The following is a 20,522-nucleotide window of genomic DNA, read 5'->3' on the forward strand; positions in this document are numbered from 1 at the left end:
CGTCAGAAGCAAGTTATTAATGCAGCAAGCTGTTGGCTCCGTTGTTGACCAATAGAGTATTACCATGCAGACATACAGGGCCTCCCAGTAAGGTGGTGTAAGGCCGTCACATTGAACAGAAATTATGTTGAAAAATAGGGTTTTGTAGTGAAAAGAGTGGAGAATAATATGGTGTATTGGAATCCTGAATAAAAACAACCTGCTTTCAGAAAAAAAGTGTTGCATTACTTATTGAACACCCCTCATATTTTTGTACCGTTCCACTCTCGAACAGAATATGGGGGAAGACAGTCACTTAAATCTTCCTGTGTGAGTGCCAATTTCTCTTATTTTATCATGAAGATCATTTCTCTCTATGTAGGAGGGCACCAACAAAATATTTTCATGGTCTGAGGAGAAAGTTGTTGATTGAAATTTCATAAGAAGACACTGCTGCGACGAGAAATGCCTCTGTTTTAATGATTGACATCCCATTTTGCATATCTTATGCATGGCACTCTCTCCCCTATTTCATGACAATACAAAATGAGCTGCTCTTCTTAGCACTTTTTCTATGCCCTCCGTCAATCCTAACAGATGCAGATGGTAACACTCTCTTAAAGTTGTAGTCTTGTTTTTAGCCAGGAGGCATGAAATGTTTCTTAAGTGGCTCTTTCATGCTCAATATTATTGCAACAATAATATTGCATGAGGGCTATTTTTTTTCTTCTGATTGTTTGTGAAATGGAAACCACAGTGAAAATAATTTTTTATTTTATTTTATTTGAAAGATTTAGCTACATCTTCTATCTGCTTCTGTACACAGTTGCCAGTCTGATCTGGACATTTGTTGTAGTGTGGTACCAACTTTCCAATACACTTATCATAGAAGGCAGCTGCCTGTTATTTCCACCAATTTCCTTTGCTGGTCTGTAGCTCACTGTCTGTGCCAAAATTATGTCCTCATAGCCAGCAGTTCATGTGAGCAAAAGAGATGAAAATCACAGGAAGCCATATCCAGTCTGCGTGGTTGGTAACCAAACACTTCCTGTCAAAAACACTACAGGAGTGTCTTTGTTGGCAGCCACCTGTTATTTCCACCAATTTCCTTTGCTGGTCTGTAGCTCACTGTCTGTGTCAAAATTATGTCCTCATAGCCAGCAATTCATGTGAGCAAAAGAGATGAAAATCACAGGAAGCCATATCCAGTCTGTGTGGTTGGTAACCAAACACTTCTTGTCAAAAACACTACAGGAGTGTCTTTGTTTTACCTGCAATATGTGGCTGGAAATGCTCATGAAACAGTAAACTCAGGACAGTTGCATTATGTGGGCTGCATGAAATCAGACGAAACACCTCAAGAAGACTTCACATGTGACAGGAGAGACTATTTTCTAGGTATCTTTATGTGTTCACTTTGCAGCCACAACTGAAAGCTGTGACGTGACACGGTTGACAGGTATACTAGAGCTATTGCACAACACAACTCCACAAAGCTTTGACAGTATTTTCATTGTAGTTTTAATTTCTCGACTGATTGGAGGTTGAAAAGAAATTATCTTCTTATGTCTGGAAGCATCAGTCAGAACTGTGCCATCATAGTGAACATATTGGCACTCAGCAATGTGGAACTTGTATGTATTGTGATTGAACTGCTTGCCTTGCCAAACATGAGCAGAAATTATGCAGAATGGGCGAAGAAACAAATCTGAAAAGATGCAAGTCAAGCAGCATAAATTTGCAAATCTTGACAACAACTATTTACAAACTAAATAAGTGAACTGTGTAATTTACGTGTGGTGTGTTCTATGTATTTCGCTAATGTAGCAACTGTTCCAGATGGAATAAAACTGTTATATACTAATTAGTGATAGAAAGCCTGCATGATCTTATGTCTGTACTCTGAAAACTTCTGCAAGAAAAATAAACATGTACGCTCAATGGGTAGCCGACCTGATGTTATTTGTCAGTTCTGAGAACTTAGAAGTAAAATAACCATGTCTGTTTACTGCCATGATATTCAGTTTCCTCTGCTGTTGTGGACAATGAGGTATCTGGTGTTTCCTGATCACTCAGGTATTTCATTTTTCAAAGTACAGCATGGTGCTTTTATGCAGGGTGCTCTAAATTTCCCCTTACAAACTTCTAGGACTTGTAGAGGGGACTGGGAACCCATGTCCAGTAACGTACAATTTCAGTGTTACAGCCATTTCAAAACATGTTCACAAGTCCGCAGCTCGTGGTCGTGCGGTAGCATTCTCGCTTCCCGCGTCCGGGTTCCCGGGTTCGATTCCCGGCGGGGTCAGGGATTTTCTCTGCCTCATGATGAGTGGGTGTTGTGTGATGTCCTTAGGTTAGTTAGGTTTAAGTAGTTCTAAGTTCTAGGGGACTGATGACCTTAGATGTTAAGTCCCATAGTGCTCAGAGCCATTTGAACCATGTTCACAAGGTAGGTATGAAGAATAAAACAGGGTAGTCATGGGGTGAGGGTGTCACTTACTGTGGATTAGCTGACGTCATTTGATGTTTGTGGTACCATTCTGACCTGGTTTGAGCCTCATTCACGTGTCTGTGAGTGTTAGTGCAACATGGTTGAATACACATTTGCGCACTACACCAACATGATCGCTTGGTACGGTGAAGCTAATGGTATTGGAAGAGCTACTCGTCACCTTTATCAAGATCATTATCCACAACATCAAACTCTGCTGCGTACTCTTTTCACCAAAATTACACAACAGCTTTGAGAATGGGATACCTTCACTGTCAGCAATTGTGACTGTGGTGCTCCAAGCAGATGCCCCCACATCTGAATTGGAAGAGGCCGTACTGCATTAAGTAGAAGAGAATGCATCAATGATACATGAACAATTACATGTGCAGTTGATGTCGGTCCCAGCACCATTTGGTATGTTCTGCATGAGCAAAAATTACATCCATACCACCTCCAAAAGATACAGTCACTAATGCCATCCGATTTTGCACCACGTGTTGAGTTTTGTATGCAGTTTCTGCGCTGCTGCTTCAATGAGCCTGTAGTATTTCCTTGACACATTCTCTTCACACATGAATGTAAATTTACTAGGGATTGTGTTCTAAAGTCTGGAAACAGCCAGGTCTAAGCAGATGAAAACCCACATGCCATTCATGTCCATTGATTACCACACAGATTTGGTATCATTGTGTAGGCACGTATTCTGTATGGCCAGGTAATGGACCGTACATGCTTTGACCTAAGCTTATGGGTAACATCTACTTGGCCTTCCTACAACAAGTACTGAGCATTTTGTTGGATTTTGTGCTATTGAATGTCTGTCAAGACAGGTGGTTTCAGCATGACAGTGCATCCACTCGCATTTCACATCGTGTTCAGAAACATCTGAACCAACGATTCAGACAAAGATATGGATAGGCTGATGTGGCCCAGTTGCATAGCCTCCATGATCACTGGATTTGACTCCACTGGACTTTTTCCTGTGGGGTTGAATGGAAAGTTTGGTTTATAAGACTCCTGTAGAGACAGAAGAAGATCTGGTGGCATGAGTTTGTGGTCACTGCAGGACAGATTGTGCAGACACCAGGTGTGATAGATGGTGTGTACCAGATTATCATTCATAGATACAATGTGTGCATTGAACTTAGTGATTGCCACATTGAACCTACCTCGTAGTGGATCAGAGTGCTAACTCTCCTTTGAAAATGACCAAAAAATTTTAGCTGTAAACAATAGTGCTTGCGAAAACTGATTAAGTTTCCTTTTTGTTTCTTTGATTATCAATGAGTGAAATTATAAAACAAGTGATGTTCTGGGCCATAACTAATGAATTACTTGTAAAAGTGGCCGCGTTACCAACACATTTCCAAATAGTCGTAGTGTGGAAATGGTACGTTTCTGGATGTGGTTTCCAATTTAAAATATTATCTCCTTAGTTCCCTCTACAAGTCCTAGAAGTTTGTGATGGGAATTTTAGAGCACCCTCTATAAATATTTTTAAAGCTCTGCAGTCGTTTTCATTATATTGTGCAAATCGTCAATACCAATCTCAGTCAGTCAAATTTATTGTGCGGTATTCAGTATTGCACCTTTAGAGGCAAGGCCTGCTAGGTCTGTCTCATTACCAATGGAAGGGCCACTGAAGGAACCAGGGAAGTCAATTTTTATGAAACTTGAGAAAAGGCAATTTTAATGTTTGAACTGTGATTACATCATTGTATAAGAACTTGTGGCACTTTTGTTTCCTACATTAAACATCCTGCGGGCATCAAATGTGGAAATAGGGTTACTGGCATTTGGAGTGTTCCTAGAATGAAGTAATTTCTCAAAATGCAGTCAATGTCACTCTGTAAGAGGAAAGAAACACGTAAACCAAGCAATAATTCCATAATAATCATGAGTAAAGAAATTCTTGCTTGTGATAAAGCAGCGATAGTACTCACATCACCTATATGTAGCTGTGGAGCAGATGACTGAAGAATTCCATAGCACCAGGATGGCAAAACTTCATCAGGTTTTGCAAATCTTTACATTTTAGGTTGGAAATTGGGAGGAGATCTAGAAAAAAGATCAGAATTGTTGACATTAGATTACTTCGAACAGAAGATAACTGCAGAGCTGATGTAGAATAGGTAAGTAAGGAATTCTGCAGTTACATACCATTATAAAGAGATATCGGTAGTTCAGACAGCCTGTCTTCTAGTTGACATCGTCATAGTGTCCCTATGATGTCATTTTGCATTTTTCTGTAATAAGTTGTTTGATATTTCAGCATTCTTACAGTGGCTGGATTCAGATGATATTATGGTAATAAGATGTGTTTTGAAAGGGCATTTTGCACCAAACTTGGAGTCAAACAGTGTTTTCCTTTTCTTGATTAACAATGACCACAGTCAAAGGAGATGGCTTACATCTCGATTCTTCTATCTGCTCTTAGAAATCTTGAGGTGTTTCTAGGGCCACACACAGGGGATGTAATTGTCATCTTCAGGCCATTAATTTCATTGACAGTTACATAACGAATGGATGGAAACATTATGAAATTTTTATTTTGACCATCCAGCAGAATTACAAGTATACAGGATGTCCCAGGAGAAATTGTCTATACTCAAGGATCTGACGACATTCACACCAAGAAAGTGCAATAAGCATGAGCTGTAAAAGGCATAGCTTAAGAGTCATTTAGCACCTGTTCATCTTTGCTATTGTAAAACAAATCTCTTCTACTGAACAAGTTCTTATAGCCCTTAAAGTATGCATTTTAGAGCCCATATTTACTAGACCTTTTTACTTCAAATGATTGTTCCTGTAATATCCCTGAATATTGACCAGTCTTCCTATGACACACTCTTCAGTGTCCTCATTCAAGGCACGAGTGGTGAAGTGAAAAAGAACATGGCTATTGAACAAATATATCAAATGTTGGTGCTTAAAGTAAATGGCATTGGTTGCTATATTTGGCAGGACTCCATTTTTTGCAAACTATGCAAGTAGCCACCTTTTTGTTTTTTCTGTGCCTCCAATTGACTGGGAGGGGGGATGATGGGAGAGATTTTACATAAGAATTGTTTGCTCTACGCTGCTGTGGCTGGATGAGTCACAACTGACTTGCCTGTTTCTTTCCCCTGAAAAATTGACTCACCTGGTTCTTTTCCCTTACAGCAAAACATTGAATGCTAATATCTCTGAACATGTGAGGTTGTTTTCCCTCGCAACAGCAGTGTATAATTAGTCTGAATTGAACTGTAGCAATAACTCAATTTTAAAAAAAAAAGTGACTTACCTGATTTTTTTTCCTCTGACCCTTCAACTGAAGGCAGTCCCTGAAATTTTTTATTATAAATACAAGGCTGTTCTTTTAGCTATTTACCACTTATAACATTCCCCATGAAATGGTCATGGGTCTGGGCACAGTCCACCATTCACCATCAAATAACTGCTTGAAGAATCAGATTTTCACTCTGCAGTGGAGTGTGCACTGATATGAAACTTCCTGACAGATTAAAACTGTGTGCCAGACTGAGAATCAAACTCAGACCTTTACCTTTCACGGGCAAGTGCCCTACCAACTGAGCTACCCAAGCATGACTCATGACCCATCCTCACAGCTTCAATTCTGCCAGTACATGTCCTGAGTTCGAGTCTCGGTCCAGCACAGAGTTTTAATTTGTCAGGAAGTTTCAGACAACTGCTTGTTAAATTGGGGTTCTCTTGCAGACTAAACTGATAACAGAAATAACTGGCATGCCGAGAGAGGACTAGTCCTACCACTCCATCACCAGTACAATTCACATTGGGCTTATTAAGCTGGTAGGTAGTTGCCAACTCAGCTTCCAGATAGCAGCTAACTCCTCCAGCAAGATACCGCAGCAGGTCACAAGCCGTAGCCATGTGTACTTTTGAAAACTAAATGTGAACGTAGCTCTTGCAAAGACAAAAGGAAGTAGAATATTCAAGTAAAAAGCTAGGTGATGTTTAGATCCAAGCAGAACAACTAACTGTACAGCCCAGACTTGCAGGTGCAGCTACTGCAAGTTATGCTGCTAATTAGAACGGATGCCTCAAGAACTGGTATTGCTGTATCACACACATGCTTGCTGTCCAAAAGGCGATAACGCAGCACTCTATGTGCAGCAGAAGAAGCTGATGATGGTGGTGATGGAGATGAACGGTTGTTGTCTTCATCATTTTTTCTGTTTCTGTTTTCTTTTCTTGTCTTCTCCATTTTTTCTTTGGTGATTTATTTTTTTTGTCCCATCTCACTTATATCTATTGTCCTCCTCCTCCTCCATCGTTATCATTGCAGTAACCATCTGTAGCAATTGTTGCTGTGTATAATGCTTCAATTTCTGCTACTCTATTTCATCATTTTTCATTCTGAATTGTATTTAAAACATAGATTGTTATCAGATCAATAACATTTCTGTGCTTGTTTGTAAATTATGTAATTCATCTTGGGATTATATTTTAAAATTTACAGGTCAGATAGATGGCCAGGAGATCACTGCTGCTCTGGTGCTGATGCCACCCAAACCAAGACCACCTCCACCTCGTCGCAGTCCTCCTCCCCGCAGACCTGTGCATCGTTGGCCTCGTACACCACCAAGGTGAACATTGAACAGTGACGTAATGTATATAACAACTACTGAAATGTTGTAATTGTTCTCTGGAAGCGTTATTGTATGTAGAAATTCAGTATTTACAATTAATGTATTATACAAGTGCCAGAAATCACAGCTGTAGGTTCTAATGTAATGGAATATTTCCATGAAAAAATAACTCTTTCCCTTTCTGTTCGTTTTCTTTTTCCCCTTTGCGTATTGATTTCTTTATTCAACCCTTCTCACTATATATAATCAACAATAACAATACTGCATGAGGAAAAGGAAATATATAAAACTGACTGTTCAAAGTTTTTGGGTGTGTATATGGATCAGAACTTGAATAGAAGTCATTTATTATAGTCTATAATTTATAGATCTTCATCAACATTTTCTCTGTGCTTAATTGCTGATTTATGTGATCAAAGTGTTAGATAATTAGCTTGCTACGCATAATTCCATTCTTTGTCATATGGAATAATTTTTTGGGACAATTTCACACATGTGCAGAAAGTAATCACTGCACAGAAATGTGTTGTAAGGGCATCACCAGGTGTCCAAGCAACTATTAAAAAATTAGGCGTACAAATGACAATTTCATAAGACATTGACTTTCTTATGCTTGTTGTGAAGAATCAGGTATGGTTTGAAACTAATAGTAGCATTCATAAGTATAACACTAGGAATGAAAATAGCGTACACTATCCACAATTTAACCTTACACTTGCACAGAAAGTATCAAAGTTTGTAACCCTAAACGTATTTCATCACTTCTCTTGTGACTTTTTGCCCACATACACACATCAAACGCTTTGCAATATATTTGACATATTTCACACATTTGTATACAGGGTGATTATAATTAAAGTTAAACTTTCAAACTGCAACACCACTGGTAGAATGACGTCAGATTGCAACAGAATATCATTGGAGAAGGGGGAAAACATATGGCAGAAGAAAAATAAATAGTTACAAAATGTAGCAATAGATGATGCTGCAAGCATCATAATTTAATAGTGGTTGACTACAAATGACAAATGAACCGTACAACAATGCCTAAGGTGTGTGTTTGACATTAAACAAGCTGTACTACTCAGTGTGCATGGGTGTACAGGTTTTATACTGTTAGGCCGTGTCCTACACGAGCGTCAGAAGCAACCAACAGCAAGCAACTTCTGGATGCGCGACACTCCAGTGACAAGCAGCAGCACCGGGTGAAAAGCTTGGGTGTCCTGCGTGCTGGCTGCTTAAAGCCCACCAGCTGTTTCTATAAAACGGCACCCCCAAACTGTGGAATACTGTAGCTGGAGAGTAAGGCTGCAAAATTAGGTTTACTTAAGAAAATAAAGCGAAAATGCTGTTCATGAAATTTACAAAGGGAGGAATCTCCATGGAGAATTTCATAAATATCATCAACTATGAAGAACACCAGACAAATTCTTCGAATACACATGAATGAGCAGAGGAGCATTTGACTTACCTCATCAATAAATTAAATATGAATGTTTTTTACATGATCAGCCAATAAATGCGGAAGAATGACTGACTACTTGACTAACTACCCTACATATACACATAGATACACAAATTGACAATCGAAAATAATGTGTAGGTGTGGTGTAGCGGTAGCATTGCAGTGGGAGATGACGTGCTCCAAAAGGTTCCTCGGTTCGATCCTGGGTTCTACATACATTTTAACTGACACAGTTACAATTCTGTATACTAAGTTTTATGAATACTGTTTGCACTGCATTGCTAAGTATATTTTTGAGGTCTTGCCAAAGAACTTTAAGTGTTTACACACCTATCCCAGTATATCACACAAATTAAATTCTTAATAAATTCAGTGAACCATGAAATTTTACAGACATTTGATGTTGCGAACTCTAATTCATCAGCAGTCAGTATTAAGGCCAAGCGTTTCAATTAATCTAAATAGTCTGTAAAAGTAAGGCATACAAAATTTTAGAAAAGAAAGGCAAACGTTTGGTGTAATGATTTGTCTAAAAGTATGAAATGAAAAATATTATGGAAACATTTGGTGCACCTCATTTTCTGTTCATGATTTCGAGCATAATTCAAAGACACAAATAACGTTTCTCTAATCTACTTATTTCTTTTTCACAAATCATTTCATAAAATATTTGACTGATTTCCTTGGTGTTTTTTTTTTAAGAAAGCGTGATCTTACTGACACCTTGTTTGCTTTCCTAATGTGCTTGATTCGAAGGAAGCCTTTTTGACATTTAAATACCGCACCAATGTATCTTTTTAATTGCCTTGAACAGATGAAATTTTTGACACTTCATTTACTTGGCAGCAGCTTTTCGAGAAATATCTCAATTCTTCCTCAACTCATTAATTAAGCTTTCATTAATTACCCTGATTACTTTCAAGCAGTTAAATATTTTCATGCAAAACTAGACCTCACACTGGTCACTTTGGTACTTCGTTTACCTGTTTCTCTCCCTTTGGTTGGCTATGAAAATTTGGACAAAACCTCATGGTGTAATTTATGAAGAGTCTTGTTTTTGCTCTACTCACACATTTACAAAAATGTATCAAGTGTTAATCATATGATAAAATAGTCCTTTCTGCATGCTGTCATCTTCAAAAATCGTTGTTTCGATATCTTGAACCATTTATGAGATGCGACGATTTTTACTACCACTTGATTCCTGAAGCGCAGGAAAGGTCTGTCGATACAACAACCAATGTCTCAAGAATGAAAAGAGATGTCATTCCGGTCTCAGCTTTAAATACAATTTAGATGTATTAGTTACATTTCATATGCAATAATGTATGGCCTTAAATGAACTATACGGAAAGTCTACGCAATGTGATTTTACCTCTGCAAATTTGAAAATAAATTCAGCCCTTTATTGTTTAAAGATATCAAGCTATAAGATGCAGAAGATTCAAATTTGTTTTCTTAAAATCGGATGATAAGTATTTCATAGCTGCCGTCGCATCCGCTCCATTGCTTTGCCGAGAAGACCCGTGGCTGTCGCTCTCAGTCACATGTGCTACAGCAACAAGGTTCAAATACGTTTGAATTCAAATGTCGCCAGTTGCAGCGGGAGACAGGCAGTGACATAGATGTCGCTCACGTAGGACACTTCCGTAACTATACCTGTGGTTGTGTTTTGTTGCCTGAAGCTGTCGTGCGCTGTTGGTCGTTTCTGTCACTTGTAGGATGTGGCCTTAGTTACGAAAGCCCATCCACCATGGCAAGGTCATATCACATCGGATGGGAAAAATCGGTTTTTAATTGTCCTGAGACCAAAAACTGCATAAAAAGCATCACTGACGTTGGTTTTTAATTGTGCTGAAGCCAAAAACCGCATAAGAAATATTAATCAAAATCAAATTGGATTATTAATTTCCATGTGACTGGTGCAAATCATGTTCGATATGCTGTCCACCGTTTTCTGCAACAAGGTGAAATCGAGAAACAACATGATCGAAGTGTTTCCGGGGTCATGTTTAGACTGTGTTGTGTATTGTGTGCCTTCAATGCAGCTAAGTTTGCAATCAGAATACTGAACACAACATCTTTCTGATAGCCCCACAGCCAGAAGTCACACAAATTAAACCGAGCGAGGTGGCGCAGTGGTTAGACACTGGACTCGCATTCAGGAGGACGACGGTTCAATTCCGCGTCCGGTCATCCTGATTTAGGTTTTCCGTGATTTCCCTAAATCGCTCCAGGCCAATGCCGGGATGGTTCCTTTCAATGGGCATGGCCGACTTCCTTTCCCGTCCTTCCCTAATCCGATGAGACCGATGACCTCGCTGTCTGGTCTCCTTCCCCAAACAACCCAACCCCACACAAATTAAGATCAGGTGATCATCGGGACGGCCAGGCTGTAGGGAAATGGTGGCTGATAATTCTAGCATTTCCGAAATGGTGCTTTAGCAACTGCTTAACTGGATTTGCAATGTGCGGAGGTGCGCCATCTTGCATAAAAATGATCCCCTCCACACTTCCGCACTGTTGGAGAGCTCGAATGACGTGGTTGCGCAAAAGACACTCATTGTGCTTACCAGTGACGGTACAGGTAACAGGACCGGAAGCATGTCTCTCTTCGAAAAAATTTGGCCCTATAATAAATGATGCTGTAAACCGCACCACACTGTGATCTTGTCAGGATGAAGTGGTACTGGTTGATTTGCGTGTGGATTTTTCGTTGCCATATTCCACAATTCTGCGTATTGACTTATCCTGTCAGATGGAAGTGGGCTTTGTCTGTCCACAAAATCTTCCACTGCCAATCATTGTCCACTTCCATGCGAGCAAGAAATTCTAAAGTAAAGATCTCTCTTGCTGTCAGGCCAATAGGAACTCCCCATGCGTTCAACTTTATCGAGTATTGCATTTTTCAAGACACCAGGTACATTCTTACTACTCAGTCGAAGTGTGTCAGCTACATTTATACCTCTTTCTTCATAAAGTGACACAAATGCATGCTGTTGTAGTAATTGCCCATCCAGAGCATATGGCCTAAGTTGAAAAGAGGCTTGACAAGTTTTATTATGAAACAGATTCATATTCTGTGGCTATCACTGATGTCAGCTGTTTGCAACTCATGAAAATTTGTGCTGGATCCAGATTTTCTGCTTTACGCCAGGGGTCGCCTTAACCACTTCAGCTATTCAAGCCCAATTTCATGACCAATCCAAACTTCCGTATGTCACATAGACACAACACTTATGCTCACACAATTTGTGATTCCTGCAGTGGGAGACAAATATTGTATCATCATTTTAGCCCATTGAGTCATGGATACATCATTGATGGTTACAATGTCTGTGTTTATTCAGTATCTGAACCTTCACAATATAATGTCCTTCAGACATAGACGTTGTAACCATCAATTATGTCAAGAAGTTTTATTTCAACCTGACTTGTTTTCAGGGTAACTACAGAAAGAAATTTTGTTTCCATCTCTGTGGAACTGCTGTATAAATAACAAATTGCCACAAATATCCTGTGGATGATTCACAGATCTCTAGGTTCATCCACAGACATGATTTCTCCCATGCCGTATGAATTTTTAAATGTATCGTTCAAGTGCTGAATGATTAAGCCAACTTGAACAATCTTTTGTTTCCCTCAAATGCATGCAGTTCCTCGTTACAAAATGAAGGAATATACAAAGTAGTTCAGATTTGTCTTAGTGCATAGCCCGGTAAAAAGTGGCATGTTAAAAAGTGGATGCATGCTAAAATAATATTTTTATGGATGGCTTCTGAATAATTTCTATCAACATCTGCAGTGCCAAGAAAAAACATAAAGGTCATCTGCATCAACATCTACCAAGTTACAAAGCCTAGAACACTGTTGGATATCAGTCTGTTTCTGAATAAAATCTGCAGGATAATGGTTAGTTTCACACACAAATGTTTCTACAATTTGTTGTGCCAAAATAAAGCTTCAATGCTTCAGCTACAAAATTTACCTGTTTCACATGTCCATTTTGTGAAATGGTAATACGTACGTCCCATAGGAGGGTGATCTCTGCATCTCCCGGACACTCATTTTCTGTCACACCCTCCTGATGCACGTGGTGAGTCATTAGCAGCTAATATTTCTCCTGTCATAATTGTTAACACAACACTTTCAAATGACCCTTACTAGAGACTGAACTTGCAACCTTGCACTCTTTGAGTTCCTTGTAAGAGAAGTCCATGTAAACGTATGTCCGAAAATTATTTGTTCTTGAAGAAAACTTGTAACAAATGCCCAGAATACCCTTTGCTTGCTCCTACACATGCATGCTCTGCCACAATATTTTGTGCATAGGTTAAATCCTCATGGTTCAATTCAGGCTATATAGAGTGACTCAAAAGTCCGTTAATATTTGAAAACACACTAATTCACGGAATAATGTCTGAAATGACATGGGATGTTATTGAAACCAAAAAAGAGTGGAAAAACTGGCCAACAGATGTTGCTTTCTTTGGGGAAATGTGGCGTGGTGCTTTCCAAACTGTCAGCATGAGGGTGCAAGGTAGTATGCCAGTATGTTACGGAATCACATCATCCCTAGCCTGACCTATAAACACCTGCGGGAAGGTACGACTTTTATGCAGGATTGCACTCCACCCCATATCGCTACGTGTGTTGAAAGATCTCTTGCCCACGTCTTTTGTTGAGGATCACATGCTGAGTCACCACTGCCATCATACTGGCCTCCCAGGTCCCCAGAACTCAATCTGTGCGATTATTGGCTGTGGGTTTACCTGAAGTCTTACTGCGATCACCCAACCTCATTAGGGATTCTGAAAGGGAATATTTGATGGCAGTTACTAACCATACCTGTCGATATGCTGTTCACAACATTGTCCCTCAACTAAAGGTACTGTTGATGAATGGTGGTCAACATGTGGAGCATTTGTTATAAAGAACATCATCTGTGCTAAAAATCAATTGTTATGCTAATTATTGCGTTTGTATCATATAAAGTGCCATCTGTTGGTCATTTTGTGCACATTTTTTTAAAAATTTCAATAAAACACCATGTCATTTCAAGCATGTGCATCAATTTTTACCTCCCTACCTACATTATTCCATGACATATTCAATTTTCAAATGTTAACGGACTTTTGAGTCATCCCGTACATCAACAGAAATGTAAGGATGTTGAAATTGTTGGTGACTGTCAAGTGGGTCATTTTTTCTCCCTGCTGCCTACAAGGACTTGATTCACAATAAACTTTTCTAGGTTTCGTTCAGTGACCCTGCATGAATCATATGGTTTATACATCATGGGCACCAAGCAGCCACTACTAATTACATGCTGTGTAGAAATCATAATGTTATGGCACCTCTGGAATCCCTCTCAGATTGATGCACCAAGCGACGGCGTGTATTGCTTGGGCCTTAAACTGGGCCTGATCGTAGGAAAATGTACATCACTGACAGTGTTTCAGTAATGTTAAAAAAGAAGGATCTGCAAAAACTTGCACAACATATTCTGCATATGCTCTGATGAGTGCATTTGTGTCTATGAGCAACAATCAGTAATTATTTTTTAGTTGCTTTCTGGGAGCTGCGCTGTTGACATAGTGCATGTGTCCAAGCTTAAAAAAGTTTATGCTGTTTTTGTATTTAAAAAAAAGAATAATAATATTAACATGAGTAAGTATAAACTTGAAGAAAGATGAAGAGAAACAAGTTTTCTGCTAATATCAATCATTTTCATTTCAAGAGTTTTACATCTGTATCTATTAAAACTAAATTAGACTGAGAAATTTAATTCTTTTGTTGTAAGGTAATAATTACGCCATCCAGACACACCTCCCAAGCTGATTCAGCTTTTCACAAGCTGCTTCTGTGGTGTGCTTCACCTTTGATTGCTTTCCCTCGGTAACTGGACTTTTAGTGTCCAGTGTCTTGCTTTAATTTTTGGTTAATAATAAGTATGAATTGATGGATGCAACATTGCACTAATTAACCTGATGCTTTTACACTTGTATTGACACGTGTGTTATTTTGGTGAAAAGCTTTTCTAAGGTAATGTATATAGCAGCAGCATATTTCTAGTATATTTTTTGTATAAACTCCTGACAAAAACACAACACGAAGAAAAATTCATGTAGCTATTCACAGCACAGTGGTATTACCAAAATGAACCTTACTCACGGACTAACTTTCTGTTGTTTGCGTGTTGATAACTATACAGGGACTGCCTGGTTAATTGTCCAGCACTCCTACTTTTTAGAAGAGCTTATGAATAATTATTGAAATTTGCTATTAGGTTTTACTTTATTACAAGAATGCTAGCAAAAGAAGTTGAAATAGAGTTGCTGTGATGCAGGAAGTAATCTGGCTTAACTATGAAATGGGTAACTGTAAAATTGACAAAATTGTATGTACTATTTGTTGAACACTATGTATACTCCCAAGGGAATTCCCAGTTACCACCAAAAATGGACCATAATATGTAATTTTCTAGATCGATCTCACAAGGTCTCCTGATGAAAGTGGACATTTTTGTTATCAGAAAAATAAGGGTTACAAGACTAGGTGGAAACTGCACTTGTTAAAAGTGGGACCGTCTAGAAGATGAAAACTTTAACTATGAATAACTTTTGACATAGAAAGTTTTTGAAGAAAAAATGGTTTTTACTGAAAACAGAAACTGAAGGGCATTCAGATGAGGTATATTGCTGCATTCATAGTTACTTTCTAGCTCTCTGTATATATTTATACGGACCTTCAATTTAAGAATATTTACTCATAAAAATTATTTTTGTGTAAATCAGGTTCATACCTTCAGCTATCATGAAATCATCTTATGAACAATAAAACACTATGGATTTCAACTTCAATGAGAGATTAACTGTTTTAAGTAATTATCTTATATGCATTATTCAAAATTAAAGAATGAGATGAAGTAAAGGGAAAAATACATTATTGTTATTATTATTATTGTTATTAGGAATGGAAGAAGAACAAGTGAATGGTTCCAGCTTGCTTTTTTACACTCACCGTTTCTTCCAAACTCTGCAGAAACTCTCCCACAATGCTGTGAGACGAGCATCTGCTGGAAGTTTTGTTTATCTGCTGCCTCAGGAGGAAGAGCTTGTGACAAGTTGAAGCTTTTGGTCAGTCCTGAAACCATGTTCAGGTGTTGTCATTGGTAGCTCACGACCTGTAAAAAGCAGGGATCTGGGTTGGAATCCCAATCTGGTACATATTTTAACTTATCAATACAATCAGTTGGAGTGAGACCTGGTATTGAGACTATTTAAGGGGTGGCCAGAACACAGCTGGCACACAAATAGTATACCAAACACTAGTCTTAACAATACTGGTATGCAGTTGCTGCTCAACAGTCTGATTATAATTTTCTGAGGCAGAATGTTGCTTGTACTGTGAATCAGTGTACCCAAACAGTCTAAGCCAAGTCTCATGTGAAGAAATGTAAACTGACAAACCAGATGTCCTGATACCATTTCAGTCAGTAACTTCTGTCAGAAATGGCCACACACAGGTTGGTCTGGAAGCTTTAAGCTGTGCACCAACAGAAAACATGCAATGATAAAGCTGAAGAATCGTTTTGATGGTGTTTTGACATAACAATCTCTTCAATACCCATGGCACAGCTAATTGTTGTTGTAACTTTGTTAGACTTTTGTGCAGTGTATCTTCTATTTAAGCATTTTTTCTGGAGTTTGTACTCGTTTCATGTAGTTTTCTAATTCTCATAGTGCTATTTAGATTACATTGCCACAAAATATTGGAAACTCTTCTCAGACCACTTTTATTTCACTGACCTTGTTTTTCTGGTTTAATCAGTTTAAATGTGGGTACAGAAGTAAAAAAAAGGTAAGGTGAATGATTTCTTCATGAAAAGAATGGATGTGGAAAAATCATGTCCTTATCAGATGCCACATTATTGGTGATTGATCAACCTAAATTGGGATGTAGAACAACATTTCAGAACAAAGATTTGTAACGTTTTACTTCAATTCCTAGCAATATTTTGGGCAAATTCATAACCATGTGTGAAACTTGGATCCATTTTAACTGCCCAGAAACCAAACAACATCAGTACCATGGGAAAAGACTTGTTTGTTGAGTAGAAAAAAAGGAGTTGCTTTCTAGATTTCCCAAGGCATGATGTTGGCGAATAAGTCGTAACTGGACTATACTGTGGTTCATTATAAGATAGTCTGAAAGAGCAGTTGTTTCTTTGAGAGAGAGAGAGAGAGAGAGACACACACACCAGAATTTGCATTTTCACAACAGGGCAGATACATCAATTGAGGTTAAAATCTGTTTTACATAAATTTATTTATGTTATTTAGTCCCAAATGGTTTATTCCTGTTCCTTAACTTGAAAATTTGATTCGGTAGGAAGAAATAGTCACTGTAGATGTCATCGCCTCCATTCGATTAGATAAAAAATCGAATCTTGTTGAGTCAAGAGTGTACTTGGTGAGCAATGCCATGTTGAGAAAATTTCTTCTTTTTCTCCACCTCTTCCTTCTAATTTTAAATGAGGCCATAATGGATGATCTTTTTACAACATGTGTTGATCTACCCTATATGAGCTTTAATATTATACTTATTCTAAATAAAAACAAAAGCTACAGTTATATTGTATCATTGTGTCACAGGTATCGGCGTCGTTCACCTCCTCCACCGCCACGCCGGAGAAGTCCACCTCGTCGGCGACCTTACCGCTCCAGATCTCGTTCTCGAACACCTATTCGTCGCAGGCGGTACAGTTATTCAAGCTCCAGTAGTTCACACTGATTTTGTTTGTAAAGAAACTCTTGGTGTACATAATGTGTTACATGTGTAGATTGTTGGGACACTTTCAGTATTTAGGAGAAAAAAATAATACTATCAAGGAGATGCTTTTGCCAAAAACTGGGAATGACAGGAAACAGGCCAAAACATAATTGCCAAATTGATTGTTGCATGAAACTGAAGCAATGACAGGAGGCTAAAAAGCTTATTCTGGTGGAAACCAGTTTGTGGGTGCAAATGATTTTTAGAGCAATAGAAATTAGTGTTGGTAGTAAAATTCGGAAAGCATTTAAAGGTTAGGAGATTCTATCATTGAGAGGAAGAGTAAGTTTAAAAATACATGGATAACTTATCAGATAATGATCCTGTGTTGGTAACTATTTCAGATCACATCAACGTGAGAAGTGGTTGGCTAGAATAAGGACTGTACAATTTGTGACTGAATAATGTAATCACGATTAGTGTTTGATTTCTCGTAGAATCTGAAGTGAGACTTCAGAAATGCATGGCGCATGCATTTCAAAAAGTTACTGGTGTATGTTAGAACATTTTCACCCACATTAGCTCGTTTCCATTTGCTGCCATTTCAAAGTCTCCATCTAGTACATGTTAAATGGGTACATAGTACAAATTTCATCAGCTTTCATTCCAATTTGTGAATGAAGTGAGATGAAAGGCTTGCCTGTAATTGTATGTATACTTTCTGAATTTTTTTTTGCATCTTATCATTGATGTTGCAGAGTACATTTAGGAAACCAAAGTGTATTGAAGATCTATTTTAAGGCCCATGTATTGGAATTATGCTATAACTTTTTGCACGTAGGTAATATCTTACTAGTGGGATTTTCATGATTGTTGGAGTGAACAGCACAATCAGATAATTTATTGTTTCAGTGGTTGTAAATTACTGTCATATATAAAGAAAGTAATAAATGTGAGGAAGCATGAGGATTCATTTAAAGTTACCTGCCTGTACAATTGTTGTTCGTGTCAAACCAGTGTCCACTTGCTACATAATTGTTGTTCGTGTCAAATCAGTGTCCAGTTACTGAATGTGATTATAACCGTAGGGTTATGAATATGTCCAGTGTTCTGTAGAAATAATGTGTTTCTTACAGTCTTATTTATTTTTAGAATTTGATTGTGTTTGTGATGTTTTTAATTTATATTTAAATGAAATGTGTGATGATAATCCTACAGTAAACTTATTTTTCCAGAACTGAAAATGAAATTCTAAAAATGGAAAACATAAATCTTTTCATCCCTCCTCTGTGTGCTGGAATTTTCCGAGAATTGCTTTTCAGGGAAGGGACAAAAGAATGAGTATCATAAGCAACTCACATGACTGAAAATTGTGGTTTAATGTGCCCTAAATGCATAGTGCCATCCAAATAAAATAAAGTAAATGTCAGCTGCCTGTATGATCAATGCACATTGACTTGAGGGCTGTGGCATAATGTGGTTATGTATTTGCACTAAACTGTAATATTTTGCTAATACTAAAAAGGGAAAATAACAAATTAGCAAATTGTGTGTGATACTTGAAGTACTGTATTAATGCACAGTTCATACTTTATGCTACGTAGGTAATATACTGCAGTTCAGTTTATGTTTCAGTTTTATGTCATATAATGGAATGAAGAAAATTTATGCATTCAATTAAAAAATGGATTTTGTTTAAATGAATAAAGCTCAGTTGTAGGTTTCGATAAGTAGCAAGGAATGTGTAAAAAATGTGTGTATTTACTGACGAACTGCAGCAAGTTAGATGTATTCAAGCTGTGAAAGACTTAATCTTCACTTGCTCAGAATGCATTTCAAACCATTCAGTACCAGGCAGTGATTCAAGATAAAGTGCCAGTCATGCAGAATTTGGGTTTCTTTATTTAGATGCCATACCCACTTCTCAAAGTGTACATACACAGAGCATCACACCTCTATTTCCCACTTTGTTGTGTAAGACCAATCCATTGCATTTTGTGATGTTTCAAGGTCTGTCATAAATACAAAAATTTTGTTTGTATTACAATTAGTAATAACATTTTAAAATTTTGTTTCTACAACAACATATGTAAATGTATGTGAGCTTATTCTCACTGTGGAAATGAAAATTAATTTCCAAGACACTTACATTTTTGTTGTACTTGTTTCCAACATCCATGACCTACTGACTGTGTGTTTTTGAATAAGAGTGTTTTTGTATTGACATGCGTCATAGTTCCTGTAGCTGACTCCAGAGACCAGAATGCCGGGTACAACATAACTCTCAGTTTACAGTCAGTCTGTTAGTATGTTACATGCCAAGTCCCATGAATATTATCCCAAAGCATTTATTCATGTATTACTAATTTTTTTTCTAAAGCTTAACATTTGCTTCTCACAGGGTTGCTCATTTTAGGTTTTGTACTTCTATGCAAATACCGGTGCTATCAGGCAGGCCTGTTCACCAATCTGCACTTGCAGGCTGACTCACCCTTATGACTCAGCTGTGAGCAACCAACTGGTTCATGGTGAATAAAAGTGGTGGGAGGGGATGGAGGTATCAGAACAAGGCAGCTCAGCATGAAATACTGTTGTTAACGAATCTGTTCTGCAGCTGCTAATGTTAGTTCTATGGAGATGCATTACATCACAGTGGCTAATTAATGCCTTTCATGCCAAAATTATTTTATAAAACTATTGAGATTGATGAGAAATAACAATGAAATGAAACTTAGATTACTTTTAATTGCTGAAGAACTGACATTATAAAAGCTAATAATTGATTAAATAAAATTTACATCCATCCTATGCAGATGGCAAGCTGCTGAGTATATACTAGTGTCAACAATACAACACCGGAAGTTCTGTTTTGTCATGAAACCTATCTAGCAACTACCTGTCTCCCTGTAGCTTTATAAGCTCTGTCTGTAGCTAGACATCCTGCCCTGATAGGTTGTAAGTTGATGTTGGTGTACCTGACCTTCACTTTGAACTTCCTAAACCAGCCATAATGCTGTCTTTAATGAATTTAAAATGAACTTCTCTCCACTGTGTCTGGGTTAGGGGCACTGTGCAGTAAGTATATCCGCTTTTCAAGGCTACGACAAACCTAACCCGTGGCCAGTCCTCTGAAGACAGCACACTTCCCCTGCACTATACAGCAGTAACATCTCACACCTCATTTTATCTCAAGCACTCA

At 38.1% G+C, this 20,522-nt stretch overlaps 1 protein-coding gene across 1 annotated transcript in view; it reads left to right on the plus strand.

Moving 5' to 3' along the window:
* Positions 1-19,370, plus strand: part of LOC124722955 (RNA-binding protein with serine-rich domain 1-like) — a 108,601-nt gene extending 89,231 nt beyond the window's left edge. Inside the window, exons 8-9 of the mRNA XM_047248121.1 lie at positions 6,954-7,080; positions 17,206-19,370. Of these exons, the coding sequence (XP_047104077.1) occupies positions 6,954-7,080; positions 17,206-17,344 (266 nt within the window). The 3' untranslated portion in view covers positions 17,345-19,370. The remainder of the gene's footprint in view (positions 1-6,953; positions 7,081-17,205) is intronic.
* Positions 19,371-20,522: the final 1,152 nt, after the last annotated feature.

This window comes from Schistocerca piceifrons, chromosome X (assembly GCF_021461385.2).
Source record: "Schistocerca piceifrons isolate TAMUIC-IGC-003096 chromosome X, iqSchPice1.1, whole genome shotgun sequence".
Taxonomy (NCBI): domain Eukaryota; kingdom Metazoa; phylum Arthropoda; class Insecta; order Orthoptera; family Acrididae; genus Schistocerca; species Schistocerca piceifrons.